Source organism: Hyperoodon ampullatus, assembly GCF_949752795.1.
Source record: "Hyperoodon ampullatus genome assembly, chromosome: 5".
Classification (NCBI taxonomy): Eukaryota; Metazoa; Chordata; class Mammalia; order Artiodactyla; family Ziphiidae; genus Hyperoodon; species Hyperoodon ampullatus.
Genome location: NC_136918.1, coordinates 8488431 through 8511155, shown reverse-complemented (window position 1 = coordinate 8511155; position 22725 = coordinate 8488431). Strand labels below are relative to the sequence as shown.

At 35.9% G+C, this 22725-nt stretch overlaps 1 protein-coding gene and 1 pseudogene across 4 annotated transcripts in view; one reads left to right on the top strand and one right to left on the bottom strand.

Moving 5' to 3' along the window:
- The window catches only part of RASA2 (RAS p21 protein activator 2), a gene marked incomplete at its 5' end in the record, with an annotated part of 109507 nt that overhangs the window by 19830 nt on the left and 66952 nt on the right, over positions 1-22725 (bottom strand). The window contains 10 exons of one of the 3 annotated variants that reach the window (XM_079704496.1): positions 380-492; positions 1045-1118; positions 4546-4623; positions 5058-5141; positions 9836-9942; positions 12501-12624; positions 13071-13145; positions 13569-13683; positions 14687-14835; positions 15211-15367. In XM_079704496.1, the coding sequence (XP_079560622.1) occupies positions 380-492; positions 1045-1118; positions 4546-4623; positions 5058-5141; positions 9836-9942; positions 12501-12624; positions 13071-13145; positions 13569-13683; positions 14687-14835; positions 15211-15367 (1076 nt within the window). The remainder of the gene's footprint in view (positions 1-379; positions 493-1044; positions 1119-4545; positions 4624-5057; positions 5142-9835; positions 9943-12500; positions 12625-13070; positions 13146-13568; positions 13684-14686; positions 14836-15210; positions 15368-22725) is intronic. The other 2 variants (XM_079704495.1, XM_079704497.1) reach the window with 2 other exon arrangements.
- LOC307053864 (large ribosomal subunit protein uL22-like) lies at positions 19121-19678 on the top strand (annotated as a pseudogene). Its single transcript has one exon. The product of its transcript is annotated as a large ribosomal subunit protein uL22-like (transcript).

Below are 22725 nucleotides of genomic sequence, written 5' to 3'. Positions count from 1 at the left end.
ACTGCGGCAACTTTTGGCAAACCACTGAAACACTCTCATTTACTAGAAACTGATTCTTACCAATTTGACTCTGGAAGTTAAAATTCTGAGTTTCAAAATATCTAACTGTTGTTCCTTATGGATTGATTACAAAAACAGGGATTCACCAGGGATTTTTAGAAAACAGAGCATACGGTAGGAACACCTACCGTAGAGAGAAAAGTGTAATTTACATGGTGTTACTTGTCAAATATTTATTACATTTTTAGTGTGTGTACATCACTGTGAGAAACCATGAACTACAGTAACATTAGTAAAAAGGTTCACTAGTCACATTAAGCAGCAGAAAAAGAAATCTTCAGTGGGAATCGGGAAAAGCCCCACAACAGAGCATAAACACAACTACCTGGCTGCTTGTGGTAGGTGAGCTCTCTGCTTGTTAAGCAGAACCACCGTTTCTTGAAATTCTTTTTTCCAATCCGAGTTCTTCCCTGAGCTCTTTTATACATCTCACTGCCAAAACAACAGAGTAAACATTTAGCTACAAATATTAAAATAATTAATCCAAATCAAAGAATTATCCTTTAATTTTAAATGACATGAAGAGCTGTCAAAGACTATATTAAGTTTATGAAAATGTCTTTGCCATCTATAACTCCTGCATTTATTTTGGCCATACAAAGGGAATAAAGTCCTTAAATAATTTGATATTTACAACTGTACTATCCAGAACTAAAAAGGCCAAGTGAGTAATTTTCCCCTTTAACTTCCAATGAAAACACTACTTGACGACTGAATAATGCTGTTACTTTTTTCAAAGTACTACTCTACCACCCATAATCTCATTATATTTGCAAAACAACTATAGCACTGTATGGACAAGAAGTCATGCCCATCTGGTGTATAGTTTATAGGACAGTGAGGGTGACTTACCTGATTGATGTTACTTAGGCAGTTTTAGCACAGAATAAAGCCCAGATTTCCTCACTCCTGGACCCATGCTCTTTGTACTTACTTAACGTCTATACTGAAATATGACTTTAAAATCTAATTTCATTAAATTACCCTTCTTTCAGGTGCACAGGCTCACTGGTACCACTGGACACTCTAGTTTCAGTAGATGAAATTTCATCCAAGAACTAAACGGGGAAAAAGGGGCAAATATTACACTTTGTGACAAGGTACATCATAAATTCAGTTTATCAGTGTCGCCGATAGATAGTATCGTGAAGTTCTTCAGTATTAAGGAATAAAGCAAAATACACATTTAATTGTGGAGGAAGTCCCTAATTTACATATGACAGGTATTCTAAAAGTTTATCGTTAAGTTACTTAAAACCCAGAATATATGTCCCTGTAGAAATAATTCAACCCATAATTCCTTAACTGCAACTCTGCAATCTAAAAAGCTCTGAGTACCAAGAGTTTTTTGGTTTGCTTTTGATTTACGGTAAACTCATTTACAGTAACTTAACCTGAACTGGTGAAAGGCTACTTACAGCCTGTATTTATCCTACTTAGTGTGAATATTCACTAATGTGCTACATAAACATTACTGTGTGACACACTGGGGGTATTATATAATATATAGCATATACCTATTATCTTTCAAAACTTTGAAAAACTGAATTCTGAAATACTTCCGTTCCCAAAGATTTCAGATACAGGATTGTGAACCTATACTGTGGGTCAGGAATTGTCAAACTATAGCTCAGCAGGCCAAATTCAACCCGTTTTTGTGAGGCCCACAAGAACAGTTTTTAAATTTTTAAAGGGTTGTAAAAACAAAGAAAAATATGTGGCAGTCTCCTTATGCAGCCATCAAAGCCAGTATTTACTCACTGGCCCTTTACAGAAGAGTTTGCTGACTTTCATCATATATAATTGACTTTAGCCCTGAGAGCTAGTATTTCAGTTATGACTAAAGTGTAATTGGGTTCTTTGGAATAGCCTGAAAATCTAATAACCATTTAGAAACTTCCCATGGAAAATGTGGAAATGTGGTGGTCCAGAAAATTTGAAGTACCCAAATCTAGCAATGGCAAACTACCCAGTGAAAAGCATTTAAGCTTCAAGAATATGCTACCTCAACTGGTCAAGAGATTCCTGACATGTGGCATCTCTTCATGGGAGAGGGAAATTAGTAGTTCAGAAACAATTCCTGTTCTTAGAGAGGAATCCTATTTTGCCCCATAAATGAACTATTTATTTGTTTAGTCCTTTTTTTTTCCTTTATACTTTTCTATGTTGTCCCGCTTAGGGTTTAAAACAAAAACAAAGTACATTCCAATAAGGATGACACTGAGGCACCAGTGAATAATCTAAAGTAGAGTTTGTGGGCACAGTCATTTTCTCCTAAGACTGGCTGTAGATTGCCCACCAGAACCTCCACTTGTGGGATTTTCCAGTGGAATGTTTACTTCTAGTTTGCTGGAAGAAATCTTGGTAACTGAAAGAACAAGAACAGAGTTTCTTTTGAATTATATATGGGTGACACAGAACAAGTATCCAAGGAAACTAAAGAAATGTCCTATTACCTCTTCAGTTCTCACAGATCAACCATCCACTAATGGAGCGTGAAAGAGTTATTTGAATATTTCATTTCTTAATATTTGCCTGCGGGCACTAATTTTCTTATTTGATAAATATTTATTATTTATTTATGGTAATTATTAAATTTATTATTTATTTGTTATATTGTTAAGGAATATGAGGTAAATCCACTTATATAAGGTGAAAGAAAACATAATAATTAAGATGGACTATAGGCAGGATAAATATAGGCCTCAATTTGCTCAGGGCCATCCTTGTCTACAACTTTGGTCCCCTCATAATCAAAGTATTCCTTTTCACCCTTGAAAACTTTGTAGTTTTGGACACTAAATTATATGGTCAGCCTGTTTACAGACCTATTCAGGTTATTTTTCCTAAACTTTGTGGAAATAGTATAGGATTCAGAATTATAAACTATTTTCTTCTGGAGCAGTGATCAATGTCACTAGTGAGAACACCACTAATTGAGAAATTGGGTTTCATAAGCTTTTGTACTTTCTAGCACTGCACATATCTAGACTAGTAAATAATAAAGAAAATTCATATATTAGGGCAAAATATCCTATGTAAATGTGAGACAGGAGATGTACTACAGTGATAGTGCATGAGAATGTGAGTGGGTGACTCAGAGCAGATCAGGAACAGACTACACTCCTGGCACCCTTAAATACTTTCTCCACTGACATGACCAACTATACACATTCCGATTGTATCAGGAAAAAGAAATCAGATGCTGCCATAGCCTAGGTCATTAAAAAATGGAAAAACAACCCCAAAACAAAAGACAGAACATCATAATCTTGCCAACAAAAGTCTGCCTACACTGTCCCACAAACTGTTTCAACAATGTCCTGAGAATAAAAGGGCAGCTTTTTCTTTGCCTATTCTTTTGAGAGACTTTCTCCTCAAAAACATTCAATGGTTGCTTAAAAAAAATTTTTTTTTGGTTGAACTTGCGCTATTATTCAAGATGAAAAAAATCCAACTGGCTTTAATTTTTTTAAATGATCACTTTCATTTACGAGTCCCTGTAAGAAATTTAAAAGCACACATAAAAAACTACAAACAAAATATACTCCTGGCAGTCACCTGTGAATCGTGCTACAGAAACTGAATGCAATCTTTAAAATCTAACCATGCTAATTTAGATTCATTAAGTTAGAATTGTGATAAATAAGATACAGTACTTTCTTCAAGCTAAGTTTAGATGTACTTAAAAATAACTTTTCTTTACAAATTTTTAGGATTTTACAACAATGCTACATTTTGTTTGGGGTGATTCAGAACTAAAGACTCAAGAAATTAAAAATCTTCCCCAAACATTCTCAATTTCTAAGTATAGCAACTTTTGTTTGTTGCAGCTCTTTTGTTATGACCTTATATACTATAGACTTTTGTACATTTTAAATTAAAGTAACTTTCCTCAGGTTACTAACCACAAGCCTATATTGTTTATAAGATATTCAAATAATTCATATATTTTCTCCAATGGCAATTAAGTGCCCACTATACATCAGGTACCATTAAGTCTTTCCCCCTAGACCAAAGGTTCTTAATCAGAGGCAATTTTGTTCCTCAGGGCACTTTTGGCAACATTTAGAGACATTTTTAGTTGTAAAAACTGGGAACATGCTTCTGGCATCTAATAGTAGAGGCCAGGGCTGCTGTACATTTTACAGTGGACAAAAATGCCCCTCATAGTCAAGAATTGCCCAACCGAATTGTCAACAGTGCTGCTGTTAAGAAATATTAACTCTAGATATTTGTAATTTGTGTTACTAAGACACTGGCAATAGTAGCTGTTGCTAAAACTCATTTAGGTATTTTCACAGCCGAAAAACCCATAGTTCTGTATGGGAGGAGAAATATAGTAAAAGACAGCCTTTTCATGTTTGATGGACAGGTTAAACATTTTTTTAAAACTGGGGATTGATTCCTAGGAACAATATAAAATGTTATTTGCCTAATGCTATATGATAAGAAGTTAATATTTCCAGAGTAAAACAATCATACCTTTTTAACTGCCATAATATATCCTTCTTCTTGAAACATTTTGAAAAATTCACACATGAATGTTTCTTTGAAACTTGACTAAGAAAAAAACACATGGAATTTATATATGTTAAGTAGAGAACTAAGAATATAATTGACTGTATTTTTAAACTTAGGATTAGGGCCTAAAGGGATTCAATCGTATATTTCAAGAGAGTTCTAGGGCTTGGAGCTGAAGATTTCTCTCAACAGCTGCTGGATGATTATGGCACAAAAAGATAAATAAAAGGCTTTTGCATCTGTTAACTAGACTCTCTCTCCCATCTTAGACACATTAGTTTAAATGAAACTGTCTTCTGTAACAGGTGACTAAGACACAACATCTAAAAGACACCTATCGCCATCTATACATATATATGTTTTTGGTTCTGCTTTGTTTTTAATTTGAAAGGGAGTAAAGTGAGGGAGAAGGGATCACAGGGTACAACACCATTTAGACGTGTGAATACAGAGCAAAAGATGTAAAGACTTACCTTGCTTTTGGACAGACTCCCCCAGCTTCCCAAAGTTTGAATGGTTTTTGAGATGAGAGTTAATGTTCTAACTGTCTGTGAATCCTAAAGAATGTAGAAAAGACACAAAAAGTCTTGTTAGGTTTTCAAGAAATAGAATTTGTGTAAAAAGTAGAATAGAGTGAACGGGCTACTTTGCTCTAAAACAGTGACTCAAAAATGTTCATTCAAACCAGCTAAAATCTAGCTAAGGTTTGGCACAATTCACTGAACTAAGGAATTAAGAGACTAAAGAAGCCACATGTAATTGACAGTTCCTCTCAAAGTAATTATAGCTAATGACATGTTATACTTTCTTTTGAAAGCCATAATTTAATCAATATTAATTTTTTGGGGGTGGGTACAGTATGGCAGATGGGATTACCTAAAAAATTGTATTCACTTTTGGAATGTCAATGGCATCTACTTTTTTCTACCATATGACTTAAAATGGCAGTTTCCAAATTTTCTGTATTCAACCCACTTGTAAGCATATTCAATACTTTTATGGCTTCTGCAATCAATTCTTTTCACCATGGAAACAAAGACCTAAATTCAACTTAGGAAATGAGAAGTCACTTAGTTCATGTAGGATCTTAGCAGAAGGTAACTATTTGAGTCTATTATCCAGGCCTATCTGCCAGAAAGAAGTAAATACAAATAAAGTTGACTAAACAGTGCTCCCTAATGAATCCTTGCTGCTTCCTTTTTTTTTTAAATTGAGGTATAATTTACATACAATAAAATGAACAGATTTTAAATGCATATAGTCTGATGAGTTTCCACCAATCCATCCATTTGTATAACCAATTCCCTTATCACTATATAAAACATCTTCTTTGTTTTGGAGATTCCAATACCCATAATCTGCCATCAAAAGACATGTTCAAGGGCCTCCCTGGTGGCGCAGTGGTTAAGAATCCGCCTGCCAATGCAGGAGATACGGGTTCGAGCCCTGGTCCGGGAAGATCCCACATGCCACGGAGCAACTAAGCCCATGCACCACAACTACTGAGCCTGAGCTCTAGAGCCCGTGTGCCACAACTACTGAAGCCCGCGTGCCTAGAGCCCGTGCTCCGCAACAGGAGAAGCCACCGCAATGAGAAGCCTGCGCACTGCAGCGAAGAGTAGCCCCCGCTCGCCACAACTAGAGAAAGCCCACGCGCAGCAATGAAGACCCAATGCAGCCCAAAATAAATAAATAAATAAATATTTTAAAAAAGAGATGAAAAAGAATCAAAATAAAATTAAATTAAAAAAGAAAAAGACATGTTCAAGAAAATTTAGATACAGAAATGCTTTAGTTTAGTGTTTGGTTGACATTCCTTAATATTTTAGTATCCCCACACTGAAAATAGACAGTGACTGTGAAGGTGAAGAGATGACCAGGATGTAAGGCAATTCTGGAAAAGAAGGAATATCTGAGATATGATCATTACGATATACTCGTGAAACAGTTACGCACCTTAATTAAGGTTATTCAGAAATATTTTAGCTACAACATCCAGAAAATATTTTAGCTACAGTATCTATAAAAGGTCCCTCCAATTCTCTGCCTTGAAGAATATAAAATTCTTAACGATGTGCTAACAACCTGAATTTGAACTGAATTTCATCAAGACTTCCCTGTTCAAATTTGGTTTTGAAATCAATGTTTTAGCTCATTATTTTCCTGAACTGGAAAAAGTGAGCAAACCATATTTTGCCTAATTTCTGCATGTCAGAGGTTTGTTTACACCAATATGGCCCTCACTACTATTTGACAATCATATCATTTAGTTACTGCTGATTCCCTAGTGTACTCTACAAAGAAGCTGTTCTAAATTTTCACTCTGCTACTATCTGCCATCATAATTTTTCATAGATGCCCAGGACCTTAGTCATCTGGCACCTAGTACACAGACTAGCACTAGCATATAGTAGATGCTATATTACATTTATTAAATTGAACTGAAACGTTGACTCTGTCACCCCAAAACAACATATCCTATCCTTTTTTCCTTATATTAAGTTGAACCATGTGAAATTGCTGTTGACTATTTTTGGTCTACAAAAAAAACAAACCAAAACAATTTCATAGGAGTCACCATAATACTTCAAAGGAGAAACTGTTCTTTCCCCCAGCAAGTTTATCCTATCACTTTTTCTTTTAAAGACACTCTTTCTGAATCATCCAGTATATTGACGTATTAGTAAGGCCCCTTCTGTCTTTAATTTCTCCCTTTCTGTTGGTCTCTTCTCCTCTATTTAAACCACACATAGCTTTTCCCATTTTTGGAAAAGACATCATTTGATGAGCTCTCTCTCTGAGCGACCATCTTTCACCTATCAAACATTTACTGAGCACCTACTTGTCCTAGAAATTGTGCCATGTGCTTGGGATACACAAATTTGAAAAAGATCCAGCCCTTGCTGTTAAGGTATTGACAGTCCACATGCAGAGACAATAAATAGATGATTATAGAACAGTATGACAAGTGCCATGACAGAGAAAGCCCCAGGGTGCTACAGGCACATATAAGAGAGGAGCCTAACCCAGACTGAAGGGTTAGAGAAGTCTGCCTTGGCTGAGTCTTGGAAGGAGATATCAGTGAGAGACCAGAAGACAGGATGAGAAGGAAAGTTCAATCTTTCTTCTTCACTGTGAAACTTCTCAAAAGAATGGTCTACCATGTCAATGTTACTATAACCCATATTTTAAAATTAGTGTTTTTCAAAAGAAGTATTTATTCATGTGTATATGCACACACACATGTACATGCTTGAATTTGCCCATGTCTTTTAGCAGCAGGGCAAGCTCACTTTTGATATATTTCCTAGGTAAAACTGCATTCACCTACTTATTCCTTAATCTTCTGCAATTGGATTTTCTTCTTTTCTACTCTACTAATATTCTCAAAATTCAAAGAACTTATAAATGTAAAATCTAACAACCTTTAATTGGTTCTCCTCCTCAACCACTCTGTAACTTTCAATACTAGTCCTGACAATGTCATCACCCTCAGGTCACTGGGATCATTCCTTGCTCTCAATTTCTATAGTATGGATTGTCTATACTCCTTACTTGGTACTAATCAGGTGCTAGTTTTAGATTTAGGTATGTAGCTTTAGATTATGTGTCTTATATATTTGCCTTATTTCCCCAATTAGAATGAAAGGCTCACTTAAAAGCAAACAGTAAAGTTATATGACAGTTTGAAGCAATCCTTCTGACATACTGATTGGAAAGGTGACTTCAAGTACAGAGTCTGTGGTTAGAAGGACTTTATCGTAACATCCGTTACAGGGATATGCAAATTCAAGTCTGAATATAAGGCAGGGTCACAAGCTCAGAGGTAGGAGTTCTGTTTATGTCCAGAATATCATCAAGCTTTTGGTGCCCCACAGCTCTGTACAGCTTCAGTAACACAGCCACAGAAAGGACAGCCCTGTGAACAAAAGGCACTGGCCCAATCCTCCGCTGTAGCTACTCAGAGACCATTTGTTCTTTGACAAGAAAGTGTGTGTTGCTGCCACAGCAGCATGGTTTTACTCAGTTCTCAAAGTTAAAAAAGTGGCCCATGTGTAGCTGTCAAGAGAAGCATTCATTGGCTGCAGAGCCCAGTTTAACTCCAAAACCTGTGTGTCTTCCCTACACTGTATTAGTGAGTTTCCTAAGGGCAGGGAGTGTCTCTCCCTCATCACTGCATCTCCAGTGCTGAGCACAGCACCTGATACACTGCAGGTGCTCAAACACCTGACTGCCTAAGAGGCAGGAAGGAACACGGGTAAGCTTACAGCCTGGGAAGACTGAGTGGGTCAGTCAGTGAACTTTCTTAATCCAGTTCAAATTGAGTGAGATCAAATCATAATTTATTAGTTGTGTGACCTTGGAGAAGTCCTTGAATTGTGGTTTTCTTATCTATAAATAAAGATGAGAATAGAATTTACCTCACAGGGTTACTGGGAGGACTAAGTAAGTTAGAACATATAAAGTACTTAGAAGAAGGCCTAGTGCAAAGCAAGGACTACATAAATGTTGGCTTTTATTATTATTATTTGTTATAAAAATCAGCAACAAAAACAATTAGATAAGATTATAAAATGTTTGGAACATAAAAGGTTAAAGAATTAGCAATAATACACTGTAGGAGAAGGAAAAAGAAACAGCAAAAATAAGGAAGTTTAAAATGTTAAGAAACATGTAAATCTATGCAGTGCAGATTCAGATTTAAGTAACTAAATACGACTTCAGAACAGACAGATTATATGCCTTAAGTTTTAAATCTCCTATATTTATATCATCATCTCAGGTGAATAAAAAGTAAAACTATGGAGATACCAAACAAATTACATTCCAATGAAAGTTTCTACACCTTTCAGAAATGAGCCTCTTCAAATTTCTGTGAGATTTAAATGCAAGATCAAACTAAACCTATAACTAATGAAAGAAAAAAAAAGACATCCCTGTATTACGGAAATTTACACACATACAGAACAGCAGAGGGAGAAGATGATGAATCTTCTTTGTACCCATAACCAAGCTGCAGCTATCACCAACACAGTATTATTATTCACGTGCATATCTTTTAACAATAACAAAAAAATAGAATTTTCCGCCTTCTGTGAAAGAATGAAATGGCTAAGAAAAATGCCCAGTAAATTTAATTATCTGTTATAAGAAAACACAGCCAAGCTAAACTTGCCTGTTATTTTATCTTTTCTTATTTTAATAAAAATAAATTAAAACGGAATAAAGCTTTGAGAAGAACAACACTTACTGGATGATGAGGTCGCAAATGAAAAGTATGAGGTGATACTACCGCTACAGCAAAGAAACGAAGAAACACAAAGCTGCTCACTGCAGAATACTGAACATGAGGGTCATCTGCAGGAAAAAAATGGTGAAATGTCATGCACAAAAACACTGAATTAAAAAACAGATGACCAGGTAAAAAATATTGGAAAAACATGTAAATTAAATAGGAGATAAATATAATTTGTATAGTAAGAACTGAGTTGATGAAATGATAGTAATGGTTATGACTAAATTAAAGGAAAACAATCCTATGACTAAAAAAAATCTGAAAGAAATAATAAAGAAAGTGAAAGACAAAGCTGCTAGGTTGTCAGAAATACTTTAATTTGGAAAAATACCTCTTTCCTCATCTGCAAGAAGAGACTCCTGAAATTACAACAACAAAAATAAAGGTAGTATCTAGCACTACCTAGTGGTAATACTGAATCCCCTAAGACTAAGATAGGTGATTGTCTTCAGTTTTAGGATACTGTTTCAATTTTCCCCTCAAAAATCTTGACAATATCAAAGGTTATGTAATAAAAACAATCTTTACTTTAAAAAAGCTACCAATATTCCCTATAAAAATGCAGATGAACTGAAGACAACTTGTGGCTTTGATCATTCAGCTACAGCTTTTGCTGCTGACTGGAGTCAACACTTAACAATCAATCAGATGGTAGAGAAGCAGGTGAGGGAAACAATGTCTGCATTTGGTCTGAGTTTTAACTCTTCTAAGTCACTCAGCAGGTGGTCACCCACAAGTCATTTAATGTGTCGTTCTTTAGTAACACTTGCTTCCCATGACTGCCTCCCCACTCCCCACCCATCTTCCCAGGGCAGTAAGAACAAATGAGAAAATAATGAAAATACTTTATGAGAACAGAACTATCACTACCGGAGTCTACTGAGAATATCTAAGGCCAACAAAAAGATAGTTAAGGAAATAGGTTTGCATTTATTAAAAAATCATAGGATGTGTTTTAGATTATTCACATAAACAAGAATGAAACAGCTGATGCATACTGAAGGCCAAATCCACGGGGTAGTGTAGAGCACGGTGAGCAGTAGCACGCTTTGGAGTGGGCCGGGCCCAGGTGTGAGACCCTGCTCGCCTGCTGGCCATGTCACGGACCTCGGGCAGATTACTTGACCTCCCTAAACCTCAGTTTCATTACCTACTGCAGGGGAGCAGCACCTATCTCCTGTGCTGGTGTGTAGGTGAGAGAGAGGAGAGAGTGAGGCTAGCACGGTGCCTGTTCACTGAGTCCTCAATGTGGTTATTATGATCTAACACACTATTTAAAAATATAATTTCAGGGCTTCCCTGGGGGCACAGTGGTTGAGAGTCCACCTGCCTATGCAGGGGACAAGGGTTCGTGCCCCGGTCCGGGAGGATCCCACATGCCGCGGAGCAGCTGGGCCCGTGAGCCATGGCCGCTGGGCCTGCGCGTCGGAGCCTGTGCTCCGCAACGGGAGAGGCCACAACAGTGAGAGGCCCGCGTACCGCAAAGAAAAAAAAAAAAAAAAAAAAAAATATATATATATATATATATATAAATATATAACTTCGGTCAGCATTTCATCTTTCCATACTTTAATGTCTCTGCTCCCCTTATTTTCATTACAAAGTCTAGATTTAGTATGCTTATTTCAAGTTAACTGTTTATATTTTTACTATAATTAGCAAAGACATCTAGGGCTGAATTTATCTACATGTTAGTTAGACAACTCAACCCCACTTTAGCTTTGGGTAATTTAGCGGAGCAGCAGATAACTGCACACACCTGTGTGCACACAACACTTAAAAAAATATGATAAAATAGCAAAATCTCTTCAGATGGTTACAGAAATAAACTTACAGTTTCACACGACTGGATAAGACTGATAATTTAAGCAGCCGCCTTACCTCCTTACCCTCCCCCCCATTACAGGCAGATCTGGAAAGACAGCCATAGTAAGTTTATTTACTTATCAGAGATGCATATAATTAGAATAATTCCAAGTATTGACAATCAGAGATAGCAGCTGTTAATTTAATTGAAATGTTTCTAAGCAAAGCCTTGACACAGGTGTTCTTGCAAAATTAAAGCATGCCAGATATTGATATATGTTACCTCAAAATTCTATGTGTATTGCAACAGAGATGTTTCTAATGTCTAAAACCATTTTTGCAAAAACCTCTCATCACTAAGACCTTAGCATTCTCAAACTGTCAAATCTAGTCAGTTGTACAGAACTTAAAAATTCTCACTATTTTGAGTGCATGCAAGTGGAAAAGGTAGTTGGTACAAATAACAAAGCTGGTTTTGTTTATCATATTTAACAGTCTCGTAAGCAGCTAGTATAAATATTTACTTATATACTGTTATGGTTCTAAATTTCTGCCTTTCTTAAAATTAGTGTTGATTTTGATTTGCTTGTATAAAGTTGCTATTATATTGAAATAAACAAGAGTATTCTGTTTAGAGATTACAAGAAAATTAAATCAGATGTTTCATTAAAAAGCTAGAACTATTTTGAAAAATGAAAGAAGACTATACTTAACAAACCATAAACACATTCACATAAACCAAATAGATAACAAATCTACAGAAAAATCAAGTATAGAAAAAAAATGGCGTATTTTAGTAAAACAAGGCACTTACTAGGAAATCTTTGAGTGGCCATTTGCCTTAGAGAATAAAAGATATCACACATTACAGTGGGGCAACTCATACTTGATTTTACAATTGTACTGAATAACTTGTCTACATAGTAGCGCAGATTCTCCTGTAGGATTTAAAAAGGTAAACATTAAGATTTTGACTTTTATGCATCTTCAATAGCCTTTAAGGAAAAAAATTCAGCGAAAATGAGATATATTAGGCAGTCACCATCTAGTATTCTAAAGCTTTGCTTCCCTTCTCTAAACACACTCAGCTAAAGGACAATTGCATCCTGAACTCATTTAATGAATTAGATTTAGACTAGTTAGATATAAGAGGTGAATGTATGGAATAAAATTCATAAGAAGCAGCAGAGAATAAAATGATCCAAAGAGAAATGAGGGAAATAACATTCTAAAAACTAGACACAGGAAATGCTGCTAATAGTATGGGCATCATGCAAATGAAAAGCACTGCTCTCCTCCAAATAACATTACTACAACATAAGTGGGAGACAGGTATACCATTAAGACCAATTTTAATGCAGTTATAAAGACAGCGAAGACTTACCTTATTATTTTCTACATTATCTCCCTCTTTCAATTTAATAGGATCAATTTCACAGGATTTTGAGGATTCACATATCTGGAAAACAGATCAATTTTTCATCTAATGCTCTAAATAATGGGGCAAAATGAAAATAACTATTATTTTTCTGATCATACAATTATAAAAATTAAAACTGTAACAAAGTTTAAAACCCCCATCCAGAGATAATGTATACAATATGCCTAAAGAACTGTATCAAAAAACATTTCTCATATATTTGAAACTCCAGCTAAAATAAACCCTATAACAAAGAAATAATTATGTAGAGTATACTACAATGTGCCCTTCAAGTAAAAATGCATTGATGGAAAAGTAAATCATTTATTTTACTTCTAAAGTGTTCACCTGTGTTCTTTCACTAATGTGTGAATGGATATATCATCCCCATCAGTAGATAACTTGATGAAAGAGATGCTATAATAAGGACAAACTATTAGTATCAGACGTTATATTCTGTACCTCATCTAGAATAGGTTTTAATGTTACTTTCAGGTAGTGCCTTCCCACTATTTTCATCATCTCATCCAGACATCGGGTAGCCAAGGAATTTCCTCTAAAAATTGTGTTTGCATCTCTGAAATACAAATAGAAATAAGGTGAAATCAAGTGTAATAAACAAAGGCTGTAAAATCAATAATGAGGTATTTGACTTTGGTCATATAAACAATTTTAGTAATTTTTACCAACCTGCTACAATTAGGATTTTCAAACTTACCAAAAACATAAAAAAATAAGTTAGGAAAAAAAAGTAACCTATATTTGAACTACAAAAGTAGTGTGTGTCTAAAACAAGTGTTAGACTATGACAGGAACAGGAAGCCATCTGATTGCTTTTAATGTCACACATGGGCATATAAGGGTGCTACATAATGGATAAGGGGGAAAAAACCCTTCTGTCCTGGTGTTTTATTTGTGACATGTGACTCATTACAATAAAGAAGCAAAGATTAATAACAGGAAATTTTAACAATGAGTGAAAAAAATCTTTTAATTGTTAACTTTACTGTTGGTGGATACTGCTTGCTATCTTAAAGACCTGCCTTTTATTACTTGCTAAGCAGTTCTTTTACGACCTCTATACAGAAAGGCTGGTCAATACAAGAGAACTAAGATTACAAAAACAATTTGGGGGGCTTCCCTGGTGGCGCAGTGGTTGTGAATCTGCCTGCCAATGCAGGGGACACAGGTTCGAGCCCTGGTCTGGGAAGATCCCACATGCCACGGAGCAACTAAGCCCGTGCGCCACAACTGCTGAGCCTGTGCTCTAGATCCCGTGAGCCACAACTACTGAGCCCATGTGCCTCAACTGCGGAAGCCCACGCGCCTACAGCCCGTGCTCCACAACAAGAGAGGCCACTGCAGTGAGAAGCCCGCGCACTGCAACGAAGAGTAGCCCCCGCTCTCCACAACTAGAGAAAGCCCGCGTGCTGCAACGAACACCCAACACAGCCAAAAATAAATAAATTTATAAAAAATAATTAAAAAAAGAAATACTTAAAAAAAAAGAAACAATTTGGCAAATTAAGGTCCAATTTCAACAGCACATAATTAACATTTAGTAAAAATATAACTCTTACTGTGTATCCTTCAAGTCTAATTCAGCTACTGCAGTGGCAAAAGGAACAAGTTTATCATGGTGGAGCAGCAGTCGTACAAGGGGCAAAACAGCATCATTTTTATCTCGACATATTTCACCCAAAATGTAAGCAGCTGAGGCAGATATTGGCTAGAATACAGAAAGGTAGAAAACAAGCACAAAATCAAAGAAGCATGATTAAATATTCAATCATTAGCCTTTAAAAAGTAATTCAAATATGTTCATTAATGGTTAACTGTTGTATAGAATAATATTTAATATTCTAGATTTTTATCAGAGATGAAATTTGGAGCAGATATTGGTATACAGTACTCTGGTTCGGAATATATATATATATTTATATATATATATACACATACATACAGAGTGTGTCTGTGTGTGTATATATATATACACGTATACATAGTTTTAATAAAACCTGATACTCTGAAATCTTTTCCTCATCATTTACAGAATTATTTTAGCCTTTCCATATTAAGTTAACACACAAGATTTTTAAAGTACCTGAACATCTGGTGATTTTAGCAGCAAAGTTTTCAAAGGACCATAGTACTCTGAAGGAAGCACATAGTCTTCTGTATAACATATATTTAATCGAAGGGATCCCAGGTCATCAGTTTTAGATGACTTGTTTCCATTGTCTCTTGGTTGTAGCAAGTACCTAAAGTAAAAATAGAATCAATTCTATGCAATGGTAATGGGCATCAAAGTTGGTGAGGTAAACAAACAACTAAGCTATCAAAAAACTAAATCAAAAAAGTCAACTTAATATTTAATGTTAGGATAATTCATTAAATAGCAGAGTATTCATTTTCAGAGGCTTAATAGTGGCTGTCTATTGAACTAGAAAGCTAAAAGTAGATTTTAATCCAGGAAAAAAAAGTATAGATAATACAAAAATCAAGATCTCAAAAGGACTGAATAAGAGTCTGATTAGCTTGCAGGTTAGGAAAAAAATAATAAAAAATAAAACACAAAATCCAACACATTATCAAAAATAACTCTTTACCAACTAAATTTAAGAAAGACACATTTGGTTGAAATAGATAAGACATACTACAAGAAGGTATAAGTGATCTCATTTTAAAGTAAATCCTACATTGTAAAAATTTGAACTTTTTTTTGCGATACGCAGGCCTCTCACTGTTGTGGCCTCTCCCGTTGTGGAGCACAGGCTCCGGACACGCAGGCCCAGCGGCCATGGCTCATGGGCCCAGTCGCTCCGCGGCATGTGGGATCTTCCCGGACCGGGGCACGAACCCGCATCCCCTGCATCGGCAGGTGGACTCTCAACCACTGCGTCACCAGGGAAGCCCTGAACTTATTTTTTTAAAGTTAGTGATTGAAGGTTTATAAAGGATTTTTATATTATTAAAGGATTCACAGTGCAAATATATTGAAAATGTTTTTATTTGCAACAATCAGATTTACATGAATTTTTTCAGGTAAGTAAAAGGCAAAAAATATATATGTAAAAAATAGAGGCAGCTTTAAATATTCCAAGGAAAGAGAAGTGTTTAAAAATCAAGAGAAGTTTATAGGACCAAAACCAGAAATCTAAGTTATTTCTAAAGACTTTCTGTCATGGAAATTTAAAAATACGTACAAAAGTAAAAAGAGTAGCATACTGAACTCCCATGTACCATCACCTAACTTCAATAATTATCAACTCAAGGCTATTCTTGTTTTAGCCATCTCTCTGCTCAGTCCTCCCATCCCACTCCTGCATTATTTTAAAACAATTTCCAGGTGTTTTATAATTTCATCTATAAATATTTAAGTATATATAACTATATAACTATAAATATATATATAAACTTTTAAAAATCATTGCTATCCCGTCAGTATGCAAATTCTCCCAAACTTAAACAGTTTTCTATATTCTATTCAAATCCAAGTTTTAGAGATTGTAATTGATTGATAGCTTAAGTTTCTTTTAACCTATAGATTCCCTCTAACCACTAAGAAATCAGGTAATTTATCTAGACAGTTTTCCAGACTTGGGACTCTGTTAACTCTATCTCCATGATGTCATTTAACATGTTCTTTTGTCTCCTCTGTATTTCCTGTAGTATTGTAGATAGATCTAGGAGCTTGGTTACATTCCGATTTCATATTCTGGCAAGAACATTTCATTTAGAGTGCTGTGTAGTCCCACCAAGAGGCACTAATGTCTGACTGTTTTCTCTTTTTGTGATATTAGCAATCACTGATGACCACTGCTGAGAGTCATTAATCTGCACAGGTTACAAAATGATAACTATAATTCTATCATCCTTCCTTCACTCATTAGCTAGAATGCTTTTTATAAAGGAGTCAGTAGTTTTGATATTTACTTTTGATGTCTTCCCCTAACAGACTAACTTGTTTAAAAATAGAAGAGAGGGGGGTTTTAATAGAATTCTAGCTTTCAGAAAGATATGATAAAGATATAAAAGAGAACTAGAGAATTAACCAAGAAAAATTTAAAAGATGAAGGAATGGTAATGTAAGGAGAAGAAATTATACAGAAATTGTATCACTACCCACAAAACAGGAATTCTTGTCTCAGAAGACCAACCTTCAGAACTTCTAGTCTCTGATTTGAGAAATAATGATTTAAAGAATTTGCCTATGGAAATAATTGGAAATAAGCCTATTAGCAAAGATGACTCTGAAGTGCCTCTAAGGGAAGTCTAGCTGGCTGATCCCCAAGCATCCTGATGTGGGCATCACTATGGTCAATTTCCAACAATGCAGTGTATGTTCTGTAGCTTTGCAGACTCAGATACCTAGTTTTAACAGCACATCTCAAAGTGAACCTGAATTGCAATGATTGAGCACAGAGACTAATATATTTAAAACAGAAGGCCAATTACTAAATTTATGAAAAGAAATACTGTTGACCCTTGAACAACATGGGTTTGAACTTCACGGTTCCTGGAAGTAATCCCCCATGGATACCGAGGAAAGACTGTACAACAGTCAAATGGCAAAGAGACCCACACTTTTTTGTGACTAATACATTTTATTATGGAAATGTTAATTCACAAAAGTAGGGAGAAGGGTGATAATATTAGTAAGCAACACCCTCACCATCACCCCCATGCACTTATCACTTGGCTTCAACAATTATCACCATTTCCCATAGTGTTTCATCTACATCTCCTACTTCAACTAATACCTTTTTTTACCTGTCAATACAATTGTTTATGTTTGATCAGTACATTTTTTACCTATTGGTAAGCTATTTGGAAAGCCAAATTATTTATCGGAAGGTGCTGTGGTGAGTGCAGAGACACAACACAGAGATCTAAGGAAATCTGAAGAATCTCTCAGCTAAGACAATTGTGCCAAGGAAAGAACAATACTTCTAGAACAGAATCCCCTTGCCGCTCGACTGTGCTTGAATGGGCAGCAGCCACCCATGTTGGCCTCTTTGGGACACATTTTTATTCTGCCCCATCTATTTTAACTTATGTTTTCTGTATATGGAAGGATAAAATTACTTGTGTTACAGTTAAAACCCAGCCTCCCAGGGACTGCGCCTACCCATCCTAAACAGTGTCCTCATACTCTAGTCAGGTTACAGACTCTGTTTTGGTTTGTTCTATGGAAATTATACTCAGAGGGCATCTCTAATTCCCTTATCTCTGAATTACTGGGGGAAGGAATATGCTTTATCCCTCTGGTACTCCCATAAAACTACAAAATACCCGCAAAATAGGTCTACAGTCCTAACACGGCACATTCTTTGCAGAGGGATTCGGGCAGTGTTATGCCAGTTATTCGTTTTTATGCATATACACTGTTCTAGGACGCTCAGGAACTCCAGAGGGCTTGCTCCTGCCACTCTTTTTAAACCTGTCTCCTTGGGTTCCTTTGGCAGGATAAGAAATTCCTATGGACAAAATACTTCACCCATGTCTACTTGAACAAAACACAGAATTTCAAAACTGTCCTACCCATTCCTTGAAAAGATCATTTTTTTAAATGAGAAGGGACCACTCACTCAATTTTCTTTTTAATAACCTTTTATAAGCAAGGGACACTCAAATCTTTGCTGACAGCTTAAAACAGAATATTTTTGAGTTTTAAATATATTCAAAAATATTTATGCCAAAGTACAAATTTATTATGGTACACTGGTTAAGAGCACAAACTTTGGAGTCAAAGAGTTTGGTCCAAATCACAGCTGTATGACCTTGGGAAAACTGCTCAATCTCTCTGTGCTTGTGCTCTTACCTCTTAAATAAGGGGTAATAATAGTATCTAACTGATTTAATCCCTAAGGAGGTTATATAAGTAAAGCACTTAGAATAGTGCCTTGTACACAGTAAATGTTATTTATAAAACATTTATATACATATAACTGTTACCACTTAAAATATATTAAATAGCTTTTCCGGTAAACGGCCTGAGGTAACCTCTAAAAATGGTTCGTTATTCACTTGACCCAGAAAACCACAAAAAATCAGGCAAATCAAGAGGTTCAAATCTTCGTGTTCACTTTAAGAACACTTGTGAAACTGCCCAGGCCATTAAGTGTATGCATATCTGAAAAGCCACCGAGTATCTGAAGGATGTCACTTTACAGAAGCAATGTGTGCCATTCCATCATTACAATGGTGGAGTTCGTAGGTGTGCCCCAGGCCAAACAGTGGGGCTGGACACAGGGTTGGAGGCCCAAAAGGAGTGCAGAATTTTTACTGCACATGCTCAAAAACACAGAGAGTAATGCTGAACTTAAGGGCCTAGATGTAGATTCTCTGGTCATTGAGCACATCCAGGTGAACAAAGCCCTCCCAAGATACGGCACAGGATTTATAGAGCTCATGGTAGGATCAACCCATACATGAGCTCTCCCTGCCACAATGAGATTATCCTCACTGAAAAAGAACAGATTGTTCCTAAACCAGAAGAGGAGGTTGCACAGAAGAAAAAGATATCCCAGAAGAAACTGAAGAAACAAAAACTTATGGCCTGGGAATAAATGCTGCAAAAAAATAAATGCAAGTAAAAGTTAAAAAACATATATATGTAAAATAACTATACATAATGTCATTATTTATATAATTATGTACATGTAATTTATTATTTTAAAACACTGTTACAAAAATCTCAATTTAAACAATGTAAAGGAGCCCTGGTGAATTAAGCAATCTTGTATGAATTAGAGCTAAAAAGAAAAACCTCGGGCTTCCCTGGTGGCGCAGTGGTTAAGAGTCCGCCTGCCGATGCAGGGGACATGGGTTCGTGCCCCGGTCCGGGAAGATCCCACATGCCGCGGAGCGGCTGGGCCCGTGAGCCATGGCTGCTGAGCCTGCGCGTCCGGAGCCTGTGCTCCGCAATGGGAGAGGCCACAACAGTGAGAGGCCCCCGTACCGCAAAAAAAAAAAAAGAAAAAGAAAAACCTCAAGATTTGTTAAGTAGAGGATATCTGGTGTGTCTGAGGTCTAGGGATACAAAAAAAAAAAAAAACAAAAAAAACAAAAAAAACACCTCAAATATATTTTCTTCAGTGTTTGAATGAAGTGTTTCAGTGTGAAAGAATAAGGAATAGGAAACAAAGAGAAGTTATCAACTGAAAGTGGCACTCAGTTGCTCACATGTATTTTTTTCATTCATATTTAGACAAAAAAGCAATCCTAATGTTCTCAAGAGTCAGCAGTTTTGACAGCCCCTTAACAGAAAAAAAATCAGCATTTGAAAAATTTTAACAAGGTGTGTATAATTAAAATTGAGGTAGGCAGGCAAAAACTACAATTATTTGTGTATAATGCTGCCTAATCTGGAAAATAACTGTTCAGAGGCACCTTTACTAATACTTAAATGTTATTTCAGGTTCCAGAAAGATAATCATTATCAACAGATTTTTACTAAAGATAGGAGATTAAAGATAGGTGCCAAAATTAGCAAACCAGAAAACCAACTCATCTTAAAGTAAATATTAACCTAGTTTTAAATGTGTATAAAGTGCTTAAATTGAAAAAAACTACAACCATGTGTTTTATTTACTACTTGAATCTTACTTTCAAAATTTTAAATTATAACATGAAAGGATGTTTGCATCTATTTTCTTAATGTTCATTTTGGATCATTTAGGAGGAAATTACTGTACCAGTGTGTACAGTCACACAAAGGCTTTGCACATGTTAAGTTCTCTGACACTGATGTAACTGGGGAAATGAGACTGAACTAGATGATCACTAAGGTTCTCTTTATTTATACCATTACAAACCAATGGAATACTGGTACCAAAAAAAAAAAAAAGATACAGAAATTCTATATGTACTGATGTGGAATAATGGTGATGACAGCAGCAATAACTATAATGATGAGAGCCTGAGTTATACCCACTTGTAACTTACTTTACATGAAACCAATTCATCCTCTAACAACTTTGGGAGGCAGGTACTGTTTGTACTATCCCCATTTGATAGCCAAAGAAAGCAAAGGCATGCAGGTGGAACAACTTGTCCAAGGTCACCCAGGTAGTTAATGACAAAGTTGGGATTTCAACCAAGGCAGATTCGTTCTGGAGTCCATACTCTTAACCACTATAAAAAGTCAACAAATACTCACTGAAGTTCTACTAAATTGAAAGTGAAAGAAAGTAAGGTACAGAATATGATACAGAATGTGTCCATTAAGGACCTAATTAAACTCAAAAGCGTTTGCACAGCAGAGGAAACCATAAACAAAATGAAAAGACAACCCACAGAATGGGAGAAAGTATTTGCAAACGATGAGACTGACAAAGGATTAGTCTCCGAAATTTACAAACAGCTCATGCAGCTCAATATCAAAAAAAAAAAAACCCAATCAAAAAATGGGCAGAAGACCTAACCAGACATTTCTCCAAAGAAGACATATGGATGGCCAAGAGGCACATGAAAAGATGCTCAACATCACTAATTCTTAGAGAAATCCAAATCAAAACTACGAGTTATCACCTCACACCAGAGAGAATGGCCATCATCAAAAAGTCTACAAACAATAAATGCTGGAGAGGGTGGAGAAAAGGGAACCCTCCTACACTGTTGGTGGGAATGTAAATTGGTACAGCCACTATGGAGAATAGTACGGAGGTTCCTTAAAAAACTAAAAATAGAACTACCAGATGATCCAGCAATCCTACTCCTGGGCATATATCCGGAGAAAAACATGGTTCAAAAGGATATGTGCACCCCAATGTTCATTGCAGCACTGTTTACAATAGTCAAGACATGGAAGCAACCTAAATGTCCACTGACAGATGAATGGATAAAGAAGATGTGGTACATATATACAATGGAATAGTACTCAGCCATTAAAAAAGAATGAAATAATGCCATTTGTAGCAACACAGATGGACGTGGAGGTTATCATACTAAGTGAAGTTAAGTCAGACAGAGAAAGACAAATATCATATGATTTCGCTTATATGCGGAATCTTAAAAAAAAAAAAAGACACAAATGAACTCATTTACAAAACAGAAACAGACTCACAGACTTAAAGAATGAACCTATGGTTACCAGGGGGGAAGGGTGGGGGGGGAGAGTTAGGGAGTTTGGGATTGACAAGTACACCCACTGCTATATTTAAACTAGATAACCAACAAGGACCTACTATATAGCACAGGGAACTGTGCTCAATATTCTGTAATAACCTAAATGGGAAAAGAATTTGAAAAACAATAGATACGTGTATACGTATAACTGAATCACTTTGCTGTACACCTGAAACTAACACAACATTGTTAATCAACTATACTCCAACATAAAATAAAAAAAATTTTTAATGTGTATATTTGTGTAACGAATGGGAAAGAAGGATATATCCATGTTTGCCTATACTTACATAAAATATTTCCACAATCTCAAACTAGTGGCTGCCTCAGAAGAGGGAAAATGGTTAGCTGGGGGACAGGGGCAGGAGACAGACTTTTACCTTTTGAACTGCGAACCATGTGAGTATACTACATATTCAAAAAGTCTAATCAAATTCTGTGATCTACATATGATAAAGTTAAAACTAGATATTATCAACACTAATGA